The sequence below is a fragment of the Mizuhopecten yessoensis genome, unplaced genomic scaffold, assembly GCF_002113885.1.
Source record: "Mizuhopecten yessoensis strain PY_sf001 unplaced genomic scaffold, ASM211388v2 scaffold11045, whole genome shotgun sequence".
NCBI classification, from domain to species: domain Eukaryota; kingdom Metazoa; phylum Mollusca; class Bivalvia; order Pectinida; family Pectinidae; genus Mizuhopecten; species Mizuhopecten yessoensis.
In genome coordinates, this window is record NW_018408851.1 from 838,660 (window position 1) to 857,237 (window position 18,578).

Sequence of the window (18,578 nt, forward strand, 5' to 3'; positions counted from 1 at the left end):
AAGCCTTATCTAATTTGTAGACAGTTTTTGTTAAAGCCTTATCTAATTTGTAGACAGTTTTGGTTTAAGCCTTATCTAATTTGTAGACAGTTTTTGTTAAAGCCTTATCTAATTATGTCGGTTTGAATATATATTTATTTTGCAAGTAACTGTTGTCTCATTCCAGGTACCATTCCTACTGGAAGCCATGGACCCGCCTCCCAAACCAGAAATGCTACCGGCAGAAATGCAACTCTAGCAAAGATTGTTGTCGTTATCACAATATTTGTGACAAAAGCGCTAAGATATGTTATGACTGTTGGTACGGTTTCCCATGCAGATCCTCACGTGACTGTTGTGAGAGATTTCCCCGTTGCAGCTCCAGAGCTAAAATGTGTACAAATTAAAATACACGTAAAAGCATGATGTCATTGAATCCTCGCTCATGAAAATAAATCCATACGATGCATTTTCTATTTTTGCTATGCCTTTTTGTGTCGAGGAATGCAATTCTTCTCATCTCAACATGACCCTGTTTTTGACGTTGACAGGTATCCCAAATATGAAACAGAGTATACACTTTATTATACCAAATTCTCTAGATCCATTAAATCAGACTTCCGATTATATCAATCTAATAGTCCATTAATTTTGTAAAACTTGTGGGGTTTTTCATTAAATATTTTGATTTGAATAAACAAGGTGGTGAGCTGTGTTATTTTTAAACCTTGTTGCCTAATAAACAAAAAGTTGCTTAATTCATTTATATCAAATACATGACATGCTGATTACGTAAAATACTCCAACTGACCATATATATAACACGTTTAATTTCATGCATGAAGCGAACGAGTGACACACCCATCCTTCGTGAGACAAGAAGTTAGACTCGACAATGACGAAAGCTTACGCAAACTTACAAAAACTATACTTTGTATCTAAGACTGCATTAAGTAATAAACCTGCAATAAGTGATAGATTCAAAAGTACACTTGGTGGTCAAAAAAACCTGAATTACGTGATGGACAAGGAATAATGACTTAGTTTCCATATGCTATGATATTCATTCCATAAACTAAGAATGTTTACACTCAAAAACATTCGTTAAAACCATATAGAATTAAATATAGGTTTGGTATTGATTTTGTCTTCCTTTTCTTACAATTGCCGAAGGTAAGTTTATTCAACTCCGAACAGTTTTAGCCACGAAATTAGAGAAAGGTTTAACTTCAATAACGTTTCGATTCTCTAGATCAGATTTGTTGAAGCCTTATATTTCCCCACACATAACTTCAAATGAAAAATGTATTGAATACTCTATGCTTAGAAATTACCCCTTACTACGAAACAGTAGATGAACCACAGACGCAGAAAGTCGTATTAAAAACAACAAATGGAAAAGATCAAATAAAATAAAACTTAGATTAAGAAGGACCTTAAGAGCTAAACATTTTCTGAATGTTAGAGTCTGGTCATCACTTTCTAACATCGTCAGAAGTGGTTATGTTCAGAATAAACCGGCCAGCGCAGGATAACAAATGGAGTTAAGGTTACATTTTTTTTCACAAAATCACATTCAGTTATTGTATTTCCCTTTAATCTACAAACCCAGACCGTGCCAATCCAATATTGTTAAATATCATAACTAAAGTCTGCACGAGAATACGCGTGGTAAATTGAAAAAAGGAAAAACCAAGCCAGGTTTTGTAACTCATAGAAGTGAAGACAAATTCGACCTAAAGCAGACTAAATCAGCGTCGGTTGTTCAGTTTTTAGATTTAATGAGATAAGTTAAAGATTATTAGAAATAATTTCGCTGACAATATTCACATTAAATTCATCAAACTTACCAACAACAGCAGACCGGTCTAACTGTGCATGATTTATTGCTGTGGGGGAAAATCAATATTAAACTGATACATGTACTTGAAATTGACATCATACTAGCATCGAAGCTTGAGAGTTTAAGCGTGTGATGGACACCAGTGTGTTAGTTAGAGCTGTGCACGGCTCCATGGTGTACCATTAGCCTTTAGGACTACATGGTGGTACCAGTACAGGTACTAGACATAGTTCAAATTAAAATGGTGTCCATGTATCTCCTTCACAATGTTATAACTTAGGTACACTTAGACACACCAAATACTGCAAATACAAACAGTCACTTCCGTTGTATTGGTTTTTGACGATAGCATTTTGAAAAGTAGGATTGCAGTGTTTAAACAAGTGGGTTCACATGAAACTACTCTTCAGGTTAACTTCGTCTAAATTAAATACGTCATTTATGTCCGTTGTACCTTTTGAGGATGAGGGTGATAAATCTAACTTTAAAAACTTCATCATGATTAACACTTTTTCTAGCTATCTATAAATTGACTAAGACAAGGGAACAAGCCCTTGACCACAAATGGTTCGTTACCTTTATGTTCAGCCCTTAATTAAACCTATCGACTGAAAATGTTGTTTAGATTCAGTAAAATGTAAGAACCTAGAGATTATTTTCCGTTTGGAAACTGTTCGGGTCTTTCCATCTAACTGTTTCAGTATTCGAGCGAATGAAGACGTGACGTCAAATTTACGACGGAAATACCCGAGTTATTTCCGATTGACGTAACTGGTTACCTTAGAAAAGAGTATATTGTTCCTGCAATAATGATTGTTCCGCCATTTGGTAAAACAGTTTTTTTTTATATATATTACATACTTTAACCAAACGAACGCTTAAAGACCGATGGAGTTATTTTGTGTTTGTTTTTGTTAACATAAACATCACGACTAAAATGCACTTATTTAATTAAATTATCAACTCATTATAGACCTGCTCATGCCCTAAGACAGGAAAACACCCATATAAGATAAACGTTTTTCTATTGGTATATATAAGATTTAGCATTACGCTGCAGCAGTGTCTACTGGCTATACCCTACAGGGTTTTATGCTATTTTATCAGCAATTATAATGCCCACAACCCAATTTTCTGAAACACAAATAATTTGTATTTACATGAGAGTAGTTATGATCTATTCAATGATTTTAGGATCCTAACAATAGCGGTCCTTGATGAATTATGTCATATCGTTGAAACACGTCTATCCATTGTTGACGATGTAATGCCGATCTCATTAACTTTGTACTTTGAATCCTGCGGTACTGACCAGTGTATTTCATCCATAAGAGAAAAACAAACAAGCGCTGTTGGAGAACAGGAGACCTCAATTATTTGTGGTATAGATTAAGTTAGTAACTAGCAATAGAAATGCATGTATCTAATAGTATAAGTTGCTAAACTGGTATTGTTATTTTGAACATCACTTTAATTTGTTGTTGTACAATACATGTACTCATTCAAAATATGGGCTAGACTGAAATTGAAGTATTAATATTTAGTTATACATCCGAATATTACAATATATTGTGACAATAAAAGAGCTTAATATATTTTTCATGAAATTTCACGACATCATAAAATGTACCACACCAGATCTTAACACCTACCATGTTTTACTAACAAGTTCTTTTATCCTCATTATATAAATTTCATTATTATTATTATTATATTGAATCGAAAGTTAACCCTTTTGGCCCCCAAAATATGTAAATAGGGTTCAGCACATTAGCTTGAAGAAGAAAAAAAGAAAAAAACTCTCATAACCCCTCCTTTCTTTCCGTTTCACAAAGGAGCCATTGTTTTTTATTATTATTAATATAGTGAAAATTAAAAACTACATTTGTAAGCAAGATATTTTTTCCCTCATGGACAGGGAAAGAATAATGACACTCCTTAAACTGATATTTTATTGAAAAAATATTAGCATATTGCAATATTGAGAAGCTATTAATAAATACTAAATACTCCATTTTAGGCTACAAAATTTTTTCATTATCTGGAAACCACTTCTACACTGATTTGAGGAGGCAAGCACAATATCCCTTTCCTGATTGTTTTAAAACGGCTCCGTGTTTGTATTCATTAGGATGTTTTTAAAAAGATAAGTCGTTTTTGAGAAAAATATTGATGAAGAAATAGAAATCTTTTTTTTTTTTTTTTAAATGTATTCATTATATATAATTTAATTCGATCTCTAAGATAAAATTACTTAATCGATGCAGTCGTAAAGTTTGATTAACTATTCCAACAAAATAACACTAAACACATATTTAGCTTTTCACTTCAGCTCTCGTTTGTGGTCTATCAAAAGCGGCGGGTTTTTTAACTCAAAAAACGTAATTGGTTCAGAATTCACTTTGGTGTAATTTTCAATAAGGTTTGATTTGACACTAGCATACACAGGCAAAATCGTCACAGCAAACGTGTTGCATGTTGAAACTAATTTGATTTTGACAATGTAATAAACATTGGGTCAGTAGGAATGAAATCTAATCAGCGTTGCCTCCAAAATGTCTGTACTTTTGCAATCGTTCTAGGTCAACATGCAGAAAATCACTGGGTGAGCCTATTAATTTTATTGTATGTGAATGTTATCATATGGTTAGATTTGCAAGATTGACCAATAAAATTTGCTGTTACAATGCAGACGTGACAGGGTGTACTAGGACTGTTACATTGCTACTACCAGGTAAGGTAGATCGTACTTACAACATACACAAGAAGCGTTTCTCTCTTCATCGGAGAAATAGACTGATGGGGGTATATTATGAAAGAGACTGATGTACATAAATGGTGAGTGAATTTAAGTTTTACATGAACACGTTCGGTTTCCAAGAAACTATATTTTGCCGGATAAAACAATAAAATCATAATAAAATACAAAGAATGATCTATTGAAACCGAGACTTCTCTAACTGACAGATGTATTTCTCATCATGACCTCGATATGATTATTACAGAGGTAGGACCTAGATATACTCCATGAAGCTATTTGGAATTATATGAGCCACTGCACGTATAGAAATACTAAATTCCACTCATCCTCGGTATTACTATATTGAGATTTTTATGGTAGAAACCTCCGCTTATATCCAACGCACCATTTATGACTATATTTCACCGGAATAACTTTCAAAAACAATCATATTCCTGCGTTTGCTTTGGGAACGTATACAAAATTTACAATAACTAAAACATCAGTACAATAGATTTATTGTAATAAAACAGAAAATGGTACAAAATGGTACAGAAACTCCAAGAAACATTACAATCGTTATTGCCTAAGCAAATTGCATAAATTGAATTTGCAATATGTTCTGCATATCAAATAATCACGTTCTTAACTTTATTTAATGGCACCAGCGGCATGAAAATAAAAATACATGGACCATCATAAACAGTTTAGCCCGTAGTAAAGACAACATTTACATTATGTAAGTTGAACAACTTGAATATTTAACAGTACTTATAACGTAGATGACATTTACTATACTGTAATGTATAGAAAGTCGCATGTGCATTGTTTGTAGACACGGGGCCGAAGCAAACGAAACAATAATTATCCTAAAGATTCCTGGTCTTGTATCCACGCATTGACAATACATTTACTGGTACAGCTGACATTATCTCGAAATGAAAACATCAAATACTTAATTAATGATTGGCCTCATTTCTTTAGACATTTTTCATTTATTTAAACAAGATACATTATTATATAGCTTTACAGCACAAAAATCAGCAGAGTCAAACTATAACTTTATCTAGTGTAAAAACAATGCACTTGCAATCAATACAATACTAGTAAAAAGTATATTTAACGAGGATTTGATTGACGTGCCCTTGTTACCATTTGGGTTACGCGAGGTTAATGGGTGATGTGTAGATGACACATAGTTCGTACATCCTCCCAATGACGTGCTAAATGTTGCCTGGCCGGACGGTCCGAGCTGACATACATAGTTCTTGACCTGGTTTTTAATGAGGAAGGACATCTCCAGTTCCTCGTATGGTACCCCGGTCACGACTACATCAACAGTTGTCTCCCCTCGCACCACCAGGTTTACACGCTGGGGAGACATGGGTACCCACTTGTTTATCTCGCCTAAAACACCAATAGTAGTTCCATTCCTGAAAAATAAGGTTGTAGCACGAATTATAAATGACATTCAATATAGAGAAACAAATATAACAATATGACCATCTCAATTCACATTGTCTTCGAGACCCTTGCGTTTCTTAACTTCAGTATGCATCACAATGCTCCATTCACGTATCAAATGGTAGCTCGGCTGCATACCATGGGTTTAGAATCCTATATGATATCAAATGTTGAAACAATTGTATCCATTAAAATATCATATTGTAACAAAACAATCCCATAACTTATCTTCGGTGAATTATAACGCGGCGAATCACTTTGAGAAATTTGATCATCGAACACCATCGAACTTACATGAAGAAGACAGTGGAAAAGTAGTAGAGACAGAAGTTCTCGTCTGTGCAGCCTTTCAGATGGAGTGGGTTGTTGTTATCAAACTTGGAATAGTTATAAACATCAGTGTACGAGAACACTACCCCTGAAGAAAGCTGTGGAATAAAAACATTTTATATCTACAAATCAAATCGGAATTACTACTTTACTTGCACTGTGTTGTGTAGTGCTAGATACATAAAGTGTAGAAAACGGAAATAACGGTATGCTGAACTCGGTTAATGAAAATTAAACATGTCTTCCCTGGAGGCGTAGACTTCTTTTTAATCAATTTCGTTTTCAAATAACATTGCTGTGCTATAAACTGTTTGGTAGACTAAGCCGAGAGAAAATGTAAAGAGGTAAAGAGACATCCATGCACTACTGTTATGAAATTCCATTCCTTTATTTTTTACCATGCTAGGACTTGTTAAAGCTTTAGAGATACGTACATAGTAGATCACTCCAAAGATATCCTGACATATTGTTTTAGGCTTGTTCAGTGAGTTATTGCACCATCATGTATTGCTATGTATTCACAAGCCTTGTATGGTATTGCACGAGTCATTTGTTTTCGTCGTTGTTATTGCTTCACGGTCTGACAAGAGACTAGGACAGTACATGATAAGGTGTGTATCCTAGCACAATGATAGGCACAGTTAGACCTCCTAATACATTTTCAAAACGTATATAATACGCATGGTATAGAAACATAATATCTCTAAACTAAAAATAATGTGTGTCTAGATGATAAATATTATCATAAAAACTATGAAACGAAGATTTAATTATAATTTGACAGTATTCATATTACGATTTATATATGCACAACGGTACAATAGTGCATTTGTATTGGGGAAATTTGATCCATGAACGAGGAAAATCGTAAAACAAAACCATTCAGTTATAGAAATGGGACAAATCCATCCGTGTAGAGAAACTTGATTTTTCGCTAGCTTGCAAACGATGTGACAAAATACATAACAGTAATTTAATCAACTATATTTGAAAGGAAAGTCAACTCTCATTTCTCTCCGGAGAATTCATTTTAATTCTGCTACATACCATGCAACAATAAAATTAAGATAGCTCTCTCCGTCGACTAGTAACAAATTGGTCCCCTTCTTCGAATGACACTAACCTTTAGTCCTGATATTGATGAGATAAGTGTGTCTAGGACTCGAATTCTAGCAGTAAATTACAGCAGGGCTTGCAAGGAAACATACTAATGTGCATCAAATATACAAAATGTTTCGTCGAAATGAATTTATTTATTTATTCGATATTTGCTTCTTGGTGTTATGTTACGAAATTTATTTTTCGGATCACCAGTGTTCCGGATTGTTGGAGACCTATCACCATTGTTGCACTGCATCTGCTTTCCCCTAAAAGTGTAGCTGTGTGCATGATGTATTACCGTGTCTATCTATACTTGTTATTAAGCATCAGCCCCCCCACCCTCACCCCCACCCCACCCCCACCCAAATCAACAAGCATTAAGCAGGAAAACAATAAAACAATAGCAACAGCTCACGATCCATTTCTTTCTTCAATACCACTAAATACAGTGCAATCATATACATTAAGGATTAAAGTCACTGAAAAACAGGCTATATTTATAATCTAATTTATCATCAACTTTGGGTGAAAGTCACATAAAAAGGCAATATTCTTAAAACAATTCAATAACTAGCTATTGACGGATTATACATATTTATTCAATTTGAAAGGTATTACTTCTGTGTTATTGAAAACAAACAAAAGTGTGAATAAGACATTAAATTCTTCCAGTTAGCATCCATACTAACCAGCACTAGAATACCAACTGAACAGTTAGCACACATACTCACCAGCACTAGAATACCAACTGAACAGTTAGCACACATACTCATCAGCACTAGAATACCAACCGAACAGTTAGCACACATACTCACCAGCACTAGAATACCAACTGAAAAGTTAGCACACACACTAGAATGCCAACTGAACAGTTAGCACACATACTCACCAGCATTAGAATGCCAACTGAACAGTTAGCACACATACTCACTAGCACTAGAATACCAACTGAGCAGTTAGCATCCATACTCACCAGAACTAGAATACCAACTGAACAGTTAGCACACATACTCACCAGCACTAGCATACCAACTGAACAGTTAGCACACATACTCATCAGCACTAGAATACCAACCGAACAGTTAGCACACATACTCACCAGCACTAGAATGCCATCTGAACAGTTAGCATACATACTCACCAGCACTAGAATACCAACTGAACAGTTGGCACACATACTCATCAGCACTAGAATACCAACCGAACAGTTAGCACACATACTCACCAGCACTAGAATGCCAACTGAACAGTTAGCACACATACTCACCAGCACTAGAATACCAACTGAGCAGTTAGCATCCATACTCACCAGCACTAGAATACCAACTGAACAGTTAGCACACATACTCACCAGCACAAGAATATCAACTGAACAGTTAGCATCCATTCTCACCAGCACTAGAATACCAACTGAACAGTTAGCAAACATACTCACCAGCACTAGAATGCCAACTGAACAGTTAGCATTCATACTCGCCAGCACTAGCATGCCAACTTAACAGTTAGGAATAGAAAAAAAACAGGTTAAGTATATAAAGTGTTTAAAGAAGTTTAATTTATGTAATAACAGCAACACGGAAATTACCTCTGATGGGAATCCAGTCTGATTTGGATAGATGAGATAATCAGACGTCATGTTTGCTGCAAACAGGATACCGAAGTAAGTATAAGGTGATTGGTTCTGTTGTTTAATCTTAGAATAGGTAGTCCATACCTCTCCGACAGGCCCGTCGACGCCCGGGAAAGCTCTCTAAAGTCAGAATTTAAACCATATTACAACAGAAAGCGTCATGTTAAACAAACGTTAATGATCAACGTTAAGTGATTTAATATGATACATGTGACATTAATGACGTTATATAACATGATATATTGGACGTTAAAAGATATGTGTGAAATTAATGTTAAATGACACCCCCATCGATCCATATACTTCACTCCTGAACCGTTCGATGCTAATGTCATAACGTGGTTAAATGGACTTCCGCCGGCATCTTCCATTGTGACGTCATGATTAAAAGCAATTATTTTCCTGATCGGAAAAAGGGTATCATGTATTTTCAAGTAAAGCATGAGATTTTTTTGATATAACAGGGGCATACAACATGATAGTGACACTAATTTTTTTAAATTTGTATGGTCATTCATTCCGAAGTAATCATCCCGAAAAGCACAAAAAACAAAATTCTATATGAAGCAACTGTGACCTTGACCTCTTGCAGATCATGCCTAAGATCCATAGGTGTCTTGGCATCAGCATATTTGTATATATGTATGGTCACATTAACGCTATATGCCTATCTGTATGTATATAAATATACATATAGGATATCAATTTTATCTTCTTGTAATATGATGTATATGTACATGTAACTGTTCTGTTTCACTGTGTCTTGAAAAAGAAGCGGATCGCTCCGAAAATTTGACAACCTAAACTTGTCCACACTGTTGGAATTACTTCTTTGCCCCATATATATATACATATATATATATGGTCACATTAACGTTATATGCGTATTTGTATGTATGTATATATACATATGTTTATATGGTCACATTAACGTTTCATGATAGTATCAATGTTTATGGATATATGTTACGTTGATATAAATGCCTTTTTCCTAACAGAGTTTCAAACTATTTTAGTGTGTAAAAGGGAATTCAAGATAACATAAATGGTACCACTGCATCACTTATATTAAGAAGAGTTCCACTCTGGGCTTTTTTCGACTTGGAGTATTCTCACTTTTATATCGAAGAAGAAGAAAGCCAAAAGGACATTGTACGGCTTTTAGTCACTTCCCCTGTCAAGTTTTATATGGGTTTTGTGGCCTATAAATTGGATACTAATTTTAAACTTTGCAGTTATAAATACTAGATGGCAACAATGGTAAAGGGTGGTTATTGTAATCTACAGCTTTCTATCTTTGTTTTTACGTTTTCTATTTCTTTTTTTTAACTTTTATTTTCTATTTCTAACAACTAAAATTCTGTTAAATTTATTCCATTATGTGATTTTCATGGAAAACTTCTTTTGAAAAGGGCTTAGAAATAGAATAGTTGCAATGCATAAAAAATAGTATATTAAAAAACATATTGCATAATATGATAACATTTGATTCAAAACTGTGATCTAGAATATAATAAGGCAGACAACATTAATACAGTAACACTATGTGTCAGGTAGCACATAACATGACTATAACGCTTGTGACGTCATCGAGAACCATTTTATTTTTCGAAACAATAAAATAATAAAAGTCAACTAACATTACTTGTGGGTTTTGATCCGTTACAGAGGTTAGATACTAGATTAAATTATTGTCTCTTTTGATTTGCAGAGATAATTATCAGTAACATATTTCAGTAAATGTACAATAGAAGGTCGATTCCATCACACTGTTAATTTTATTAATGGTAATTGGAAGTTAAATTCCATGATAACCATTTAGTCATTCATGGTGTTACCTTACTCGTTTGCATAAAGATTTATTACCTTAATTAATTGCCGATCAATAGCTTTTGCGGGTCGAGATGGCTTCAAAATAAGACCTTCGTCGTTACAGCACCTGTTCAGAGTATTAGTTGTGTTAACCAATCAATCCGTTGTATGGGACATCATGAAATATATCTTCAAAACATAATAAAGTTGCACAAGGTCTGAAGGACGAGTGTGCCATCAAGTTACAATAACGATGTCAGTTCTACAATTTAACACGGCATTATTTTGCAACTAGAAACTTAAATACAATTCAATAAACACTGTTAAACATGTATATCAATGGTCAATTGGTAGAAAAACAATAGTTTACTTTTGAATCGCATTACAATGAAAACCGTCACGGTATCAACGACCGGTGTCCAAACAGTACACGCCCACAATTTAAATGTTTGTTTCAGCGATTCACGAGAAGGTCATCGTCACTCTCAACTCGCCACTCAGTCGCCGATTCGTACACTTTTGATACCTACTCTGATTTCAAAACATATATCAGTATATATGATGAAGATAATACCTGAGCAGAACTTCTCTATTAGTGGCGTTGAGTTTATCGCCCGGCCCGACCGGCCCCTTACTGAGTGTTGATACCAGCGACTGAAGGGCTGGGTAAGGTTCAGTTATATCTGTGATAACGGATACATACAACGACATCAGTTTAGCTGAAAAATCATTTTTAAATCCCCCATTTGAAGCGAATTTTGAAATATTTCATTTATGAAAGTTAAAACAAGACTCTTTCCAACACAATTATTTCCCTGATTGATTTCTTTATGTGCCGGTGTTTTACGGGACGAGGGGGGTCGAAATAATATCTCTCAAGAGTTTCACATTGATTTGATTTTCGTTTCCACTTTAAAAACCTTAAAAAAAAAGTAAAACTGACAATTCAAGCTTATATTATACACAAAGTTTTATATTTGCCTTGTTTAAACATCGCTACTTCTGGGAATCAATACAGAAAACCAGATTACATACAGTGAACGTAACATGTGGGAGAAACCTCCAGGTTACTGTCAATTACCGACCACTCGCCTGTAAGTATTTGGATTGGAAAACACCATTTCGCGACAAACTCTCGATAATTTTCTCGGAAATTTGCAAGTGCATACATTACGTGTCTTTACTTAATTGATTGTCAGTATGCTGTGTAGTTGAGTTTTACTAACGTGCCCGATTGTGAGTATTAGGTAGATAAATGACAATGTAGCCATTCATTTGTACATATACCTTCATTGTTCTCAAAAACCTAGTTTCTGTGTTGCACTTGATTAGAAGGTTTAAGCTTTATATATTACCTAGTTTATATTTAAAGTATGAATAAAGTCTATTTGTCATATGTGAAACACTTGAATAACACAGTCCCACTATGGCACTGTAAATATTAATGAATTTAAACTGCACTGCCCTCTTGGAATTAGATATAGTCGACATCTATAGGTTGTATTTACATCACTAACATTGTATCTCTTTGATGACATGTCCTGTATTAGTGCAAGATTTTAGATATCATTACTATAATAATACGGAAAATTATAATAGTAATTTGAAATCTAGCTACAATTGATTTGTATTTGTGTAAACCATACAAAACCAGAATTGTCATCCTTTGGTTTACTTATACCCGCATTGATTTTTTTTCAATAACTCTAAGATTATCCGAAGAGGCCAATCATGCTTGCTTTCAACTGACTTTACATGAGCAATTTCTGTGAAAATGAAGAATTTATTATCTGAATATATTTTAAAGTACCGAGTAAAGTGGCCATTCAGAACAAAATTTAAAGCTTGGAATGAAAAGGATACAATAAGTTTCAAATAAGAACTCGGATTCAATCAAGAAAGCAAAAGTAACTGGGGTGACATCAAAACCAAAGAAAACCAATTTGTCGTGTAAATAATTCCTTCTATCTGTGTATGCCATAAGGCCTACCACTCGAGCTACGTATACACGTATGGAAGAGTCAAACCATCAATTCTAAAAAAAAAAAGGAGGAAGTATTTACCTGGATAGCGGGAATTGCCTGACTGGGTCTCAGATGTCCAGAATGTGTCTTTGTACGGTGCCAGACCCATCGCGTCGGCAAAGATGGAGGATATCCCTATCTTCCACTGGTCATCGACCAAGTGGTAATCGTCACTCACTCGTGCCTTCAAAGAAAAAAAACCCAGAATAAAATGGCAACCCTCACTAGTATATACATCAATGGTGTATTAGTGGGCATTGTAAAACGATCCATGTTCATCTTCTACTAGTCAGTATCCAATTTAAAACAGTCCTTGTTCATCTTCTACTTGTCAGCATGCAACTGTCAAACATTCCTTGTTCATCTTCTACTTGTCAGTAGACAATTTTGAAATAGTCCAGTAAATTACATAAGGATAGTTGAGGTATCACTTTGTTACATTAATCTGACAGAGGACTAACAAGAAGTATCTAGATGATCACCATCGAAAAGAAGAAGAAAAAAGGAAATATTGTCATATTGAGATTTCCCAAAAACGTTTCATCGGGAAAGCAGACCACCTGTATTTGCAGGAGACACAAAACTTTCTTATCGGTCTTCACCCATGAACAGTACGGATAAAAGGTGACTCTATCTGCCGTCGTACATCAATGACGTGGTCTATTGGACATTAAATTAACAGTCTTGATGTATGTAAAAAAAACTTTATTCTACTTATCATCAACAAAGTCATTTCTTTGATCACTAAGGGTGTATGACATGACATGTTCAGTAAATACACCATTAATAGGGTTTTCGACATGACAAGCTTAGGAAGTAAGCCATACTTAGGGATAATGATATATCATGCTCACAGAATAAACCATCCTAGATATGTACACGATACTTAAAGGGGATATTGCATACCAGGTATGTAGCCACCAATATGGTTCTGTAATGGATTGTTTTCGCGTATCGTATATTTGCTAGTCATTGCGGTTATGAAGTCAGCGATATTCAATATTTTTTAGCGAAGAAATAAATTTGCGAATCACTGGTATACTAAAAGGTTATGTTATGTAAAAATTTGTGAGACGGGCCTTAACCTTATTTATTTTTTCTATAAGATTTTTATTTCCTTTTTGTGAAAGAGAACATCCACAATTCGAACGAAAACTACGAAGCTAAATCCCTCAAAAATGTATCAATTAGGCAGTTAATATAACCTCATAAATTTGATTGGAATAATATCAACAATCTTCTATTTACTTTCATTGTTAGGTCAATGAAATGTGAAATAGAATTTTTAACTGAATAAGAGAACCATTATGTATCAATGTTTAAGATAGAATAAATCGCATCAGGTATTTTTTAAGCTAATAAACTTCGTGTATGTGGTCGTACATGTAAATGACCTTCTCGTGTTGGGGATATATCATCTGGGAGTAAGGTGATGATATGGATGACACCATTCCACTGTTGGTGAAATGTCAATTTTGTCTAGACAGTCGTCGATTATCGTTGTCAATAATAATGACACACCTGGGAAATGGCTCAGTAATAATTTCATTTCTAGGCATCTATCAGGCTGACATTTCCAATATGAGGACAGATATGGGGATCAACCTGAAACAATTGTATTAATAGCCGGTGAATAATTTCTCTTTTGGGGTCTATCAAACGCGAGAGGTTAATATGGTGTTTTCTATCAAACAGATAAACAATCCGTTCTGGATTAGTTCTTACTGTATATGCTGAAATGAATACATGAAAACGGATACAAATGTTTCAAATTAAAGACAGAAGTGAAGAAAATGGGGAATTCCTTCACAAGAGTAAGATAAATGGAATTCAAACTGGCAACATTTAAATATTCTATTCATCATATTTTTGTGACTCATAGCAAAGAATGTTTACAAAAGAAATTTTAAACCAGTTTTTTGTTGCGACAATGTCATACAGCCAACTGCATATGTTGCTGAAGATTGATGTTCGTGAAAAATGATGGTTCTTACACTCGACTTAACCGAATCTGAACAGATATCATATCCTTCAGCTGTATTTGTTCAATGTGTATTGCCATATGTGTTTAAGCTGATTAAACACCGTCGTTATTTCTTGCTGCCGTAAGAAAAATAACAAAATTATTTTGATTAACATTTCTGCATAATTCACAGCATTGAATGATTAAATTAAATTATTTTATCATTTTGATTACTAAAGATATCATCTTACTCATCAAATAAGCTAGTTACAGGGCACAAACCCAAATGGAATGCCCCCAGAGTAATATTATATATATGGACAATTTTTAAGGCGTCACTTCATACCAATACGTGTGATTGAAATGTATTCACCTGTGTGACGGCAGGGTTTTTCAGACTCTGTAAAGCGTGCCTAGGAAGCGCCATACAATACTGGATGGTTATGTTGAGTTTCTGAGCGGCGTTGTTCATCTGCTGTAGCCATCGTTCACCAAGGGTGAGGTCAGTCTGAAGGGCGACAGTACCGATTGTCTGAATGTTCAGCCAGTCCTATAACAGTTAAAAATATATTAAGCAAATTCGGTAATACAGTAGTGATGTCGTCGTATTATTGATTGTAAACAGAATGTTTTAAACACGAATTACAAAAAAAATCGTATCATTTCAAAACCTAATTTCTACAAAAGTGTGAAAACATAAAAAATATATAGCCGTGATATTGATCAATCCCAAAACCCATTCGACATTTTATAATATATAATGATTAAATAAAATAACATATAGAAACCTTACTCAATATGAACAAAGGATCCTATAATTAAGAACTGTGAATTCCTAGAAAACACTTAACCCCACTCATTGCAATTCTGCTATTCCATAATACATCTACAGAAGTCAAAGATAACGTGTACTTCAATACATACCTGTAATCCAACATACCTGTTCATACATTATCAAACCCCATTGCCTGGCTGTTGATAGTAAGTCGTTCCAAAACGTCTGCAAAGATACATTGGTCATTCAAGTTACCAGCATAATGACCAAAGTGTGGAACGACACATAGAGCTGTCGTCAATTTTATTACTTTTTTGTAATGTCGGCTCTTCTATAGCTAACTTTATTCTCGTTAAAGACTAGTGTAATGTATCTATGAGCGATATCAGAAAGCGTGCTTATATAGCTCCCACTCCTATAATACAATTGAACTATTACAAATTACATTTGATAGGAACATGTTTAGTTTAGTGGACTCGCGCGTACCGTTAACGTTGTAACATACCCTGCGTCATCACAGATGATAATGACCTATTGTTCTGTACCGAGTGTCACTGGGATTAAGTTATATATCTCGTGGAAATTCAAAAGTGCTAAGGTTGTATGTACTCTGGTATTGTTTGCCAAGAATCTTAACAAAAGGACATCCAACTCGAAACTTTTCATCCATGTAACCCTAAGGAATTACACAGTTTTATCATTTTCTGTCTTTAACGGGTTGTACAATAGTGATCGTGACGCGTGTATGTTACATCTCTATAAAAGACTATAAAAGATGTATTGTGTTATGGTGTATATGTACAACCTAATCATTAATGATCGTGACGTGCGCGTGTTACCTGTATAAATGTGCCTTTGTGTAATTTTGTGTAGGTGTATATAAATATTTGTTAAAAAGTAATCGTATCACGCAGATGTTTACCTGTCTATGAGAACTTTATGAAATGTGTTTAAAATAGCTCGTTTGTTTACAAGTGATATTGTTTGATGCAGGGGCAATGCGTGACTGTAAAAGTGCAAAAGAAAATGGACAACCAGCATGGCTTTGAGTGATTGTAAAGGCGCGTATGTGCAATCTAGCAGGTTATGATTGATTGTTAAAGCGCATAGAAGCGATCTAGCGGGGCTTTGAGTCACTGTAAATGTGCATAGGTAGGATCTAGCGGGGCTATGAGTGATTGTAAAAGGCGCATAGGTGTGATCTAGCGGGGTTATGAGTGATTGCAAATGCGCATACATGCAGGTAGGATCTAGCGGGACTATGAGTGATTGTAAAGGCGCATAAATGCGAGCTAGCATGGTTATGCGTGATTGTTAAGACGCATAAATGCGATCTAGCGGGGCTATTCGTGATTGTAAAGGTGCATATGTGCGATCTAGCGGGGCTATGATTGGCTGTACAGACACTTAGGTGGGATCTAGCGGGGAAAAGTGTGACAGGAATTGATGAATATAATGTGCCTACCTGGTCGTCAGGAATGGCCAGTAAAGTTTCTTTGATGAAAGTGTAATTTCCACCGTTAGCCTTGTCGTATACGTTGTCCGAGGACCTAAAGAGAAATTTAGCTTGTATTTCCAATGAAAAAGTATTCCGTCTTTTGGTATTGCAGAGTTATCTTCTCTTGTGAGCAGGGATTGATTGTTACGTCATTTGTTTGTGAGAGTAACATCATCAATTATTGAGAAAACGACGTAATTTTCTCACACAACTCAGTGACGTAACAATCAATACCTGCTCAGAGGAAAAGATAACTCTGCAATACGCAAAGACGGAATAATAACCTCTATCTGATATTCTGTATGTACATTCATATTTGTGTGCTTTGCTACGCTATGTAATACTAGAATTGAAGCGACATTCAATACCATGGCTTCTCATGATATGATAATATTCTAAACAGCAGGCCTGGCAATACATGTACTGTACTTCACACTGTGTTAATACAAAATGTTGTATTTCCCATGCAACCAGAAATCCTTTTTTGGGCTCATCAGTTATTATTCACTGATTGAATCTACGAATCGAGACAAAAATTGATTCCGAACATTTGAGTGCCATTTTAAGTGATGGTAAAGTGAAGTCATTGTTCTGTCCTCGGCGACAGTTTGTTTGTTATCGTTGTTCGGTTCAAGCTTTCGTAAAGGAACATAAACCTTAATAATGATAATTAATGTTTTTCAGAAAGGATAATATGCATTTAAATAACAATTAAAAACAGTATGTAATAATAGTAGAGTTTAATAGGTATGTGTTCACCTGACGTCAATGACCGCACAAATTAATTGCAGGAATATTTCACTAGAGCAACATCCCTCGTTAAATAATGTACGTATACTATGTACTACGGCAATCCCAGTGTACATGATTCGCCCTTGAATGACGTAAACGATAATATTTCATTTTCTTCTATGTTAATAATAATCTATCCGGGTAAAACAAATACAAGATGCTTCTCTTATACAAAGAAACATGCATTTTTTATCCTAAAGTAGAAAATTACACACAAATTAAACAGGAATATCTATATAAAAATAACCACACATCGTTTGCGTGAGAAAAATGTGTGGGAAATGGAATGCGTTATGCTGACGTCATGTGATTCCTCATATTCAATCTGACGTCATGAGATTTCTCCTATCCAATCAGTCCCTGCAGGTAGGGCGAAATAATTGTACCTGCTGCCCCCCTTGCATGATCGTAAGAGGCGGCTAAATTTAGGATCTTATCTTTTCTCTTCTTCCTAAACAACTTTCTTCTTCCTAATTTTTCCCTTGACAATGCATCATTTTTGGCCTTTAATTGCGCGCTCGCCCTGTGCGGAAGGATATGGGTTCTGACTTCTAGCTGAGACATACCAGAGTCTGTAAAAATGGTAGTTTCTACTCCTGCTTAACGCTCAGAAATTTAGGAGTGGGA

General features: G+C 34.9%; 2 protein-coding genes across 5 annotated transcripts in view; one reads left to right on the forward strand and one right to left on the reverse strand.

Moving 5' to 3' along the window:
• The window catches only part of LOC110464976, a 54,105-nt gene extending 53,419 nt beyond the window's left edge, over window positions 1–686 (forward strand). For 2 of the 4 annotated variants that reach the window (XM_021520503.1, XM_021520501.1), the window contains one exon: window positions 167–685. In XM_021520503.1, coding sequence (XP_021376178.1) covers window positions 167–386 — 220 coding nt within the window. In that variant the 3' untranslated portion in view covers window positions 387–685. Of the gene's footprint in view, window positions 1–166 lie in introns of all 4 variants that reach the window. The other 2 variants (XM_021520499.1, XM_021520500.1) reach the window with 2 other exon arrangements.
• A 4,381-nt stretch (window positions 687–5,067) lies between these two features.
• Window positions 5,068–18,578, reverse strand: part of LOC110464957 — a 31,540-nt gene continuing 18,029 nt past the window's right edge. Inside the window, exons 9-17 of the mRNA XM_021520464.1 lie at window positions 17,127–17,211; window positions 15,827–15,886; window positions 15,260–15,436; window positions 12,963–13,107; window positions 11,474–11,582; window positions 10,954–11,026; window positions 9,043–9,207; window positions 6,321–6,454; window positions 5,068–5,995 (exon numbers count right to left, since the gene is read on the reverse strand). Of these exons, the coding sequence (XP_021376139.1) occupies window positions 5,629–5,995; window positions 6,321–6,454; window positions 9,043–9,207; window positions 10,954–11,026; window positions 11,474–11,582; window positions 12,963–13,107; window positions 15,260–15,436; window positions 15,827–15,886; window positions 17,127–17,211 (1,315 nt within the window). The 3' untranslated portion in view covers window positions 5,068–5,628. The remainder of the gene's footprint in view (window positions 5,996–6,320; window positions 6,455–9,042; window positions 9,208–10,953; window positions 11,027–11,473; window positions 11,583–12,962; window positions 13,108–15,259; window positions 15,437–15,826; window positions 15,887–17,126; window positions 17,212–18,578) is intronic.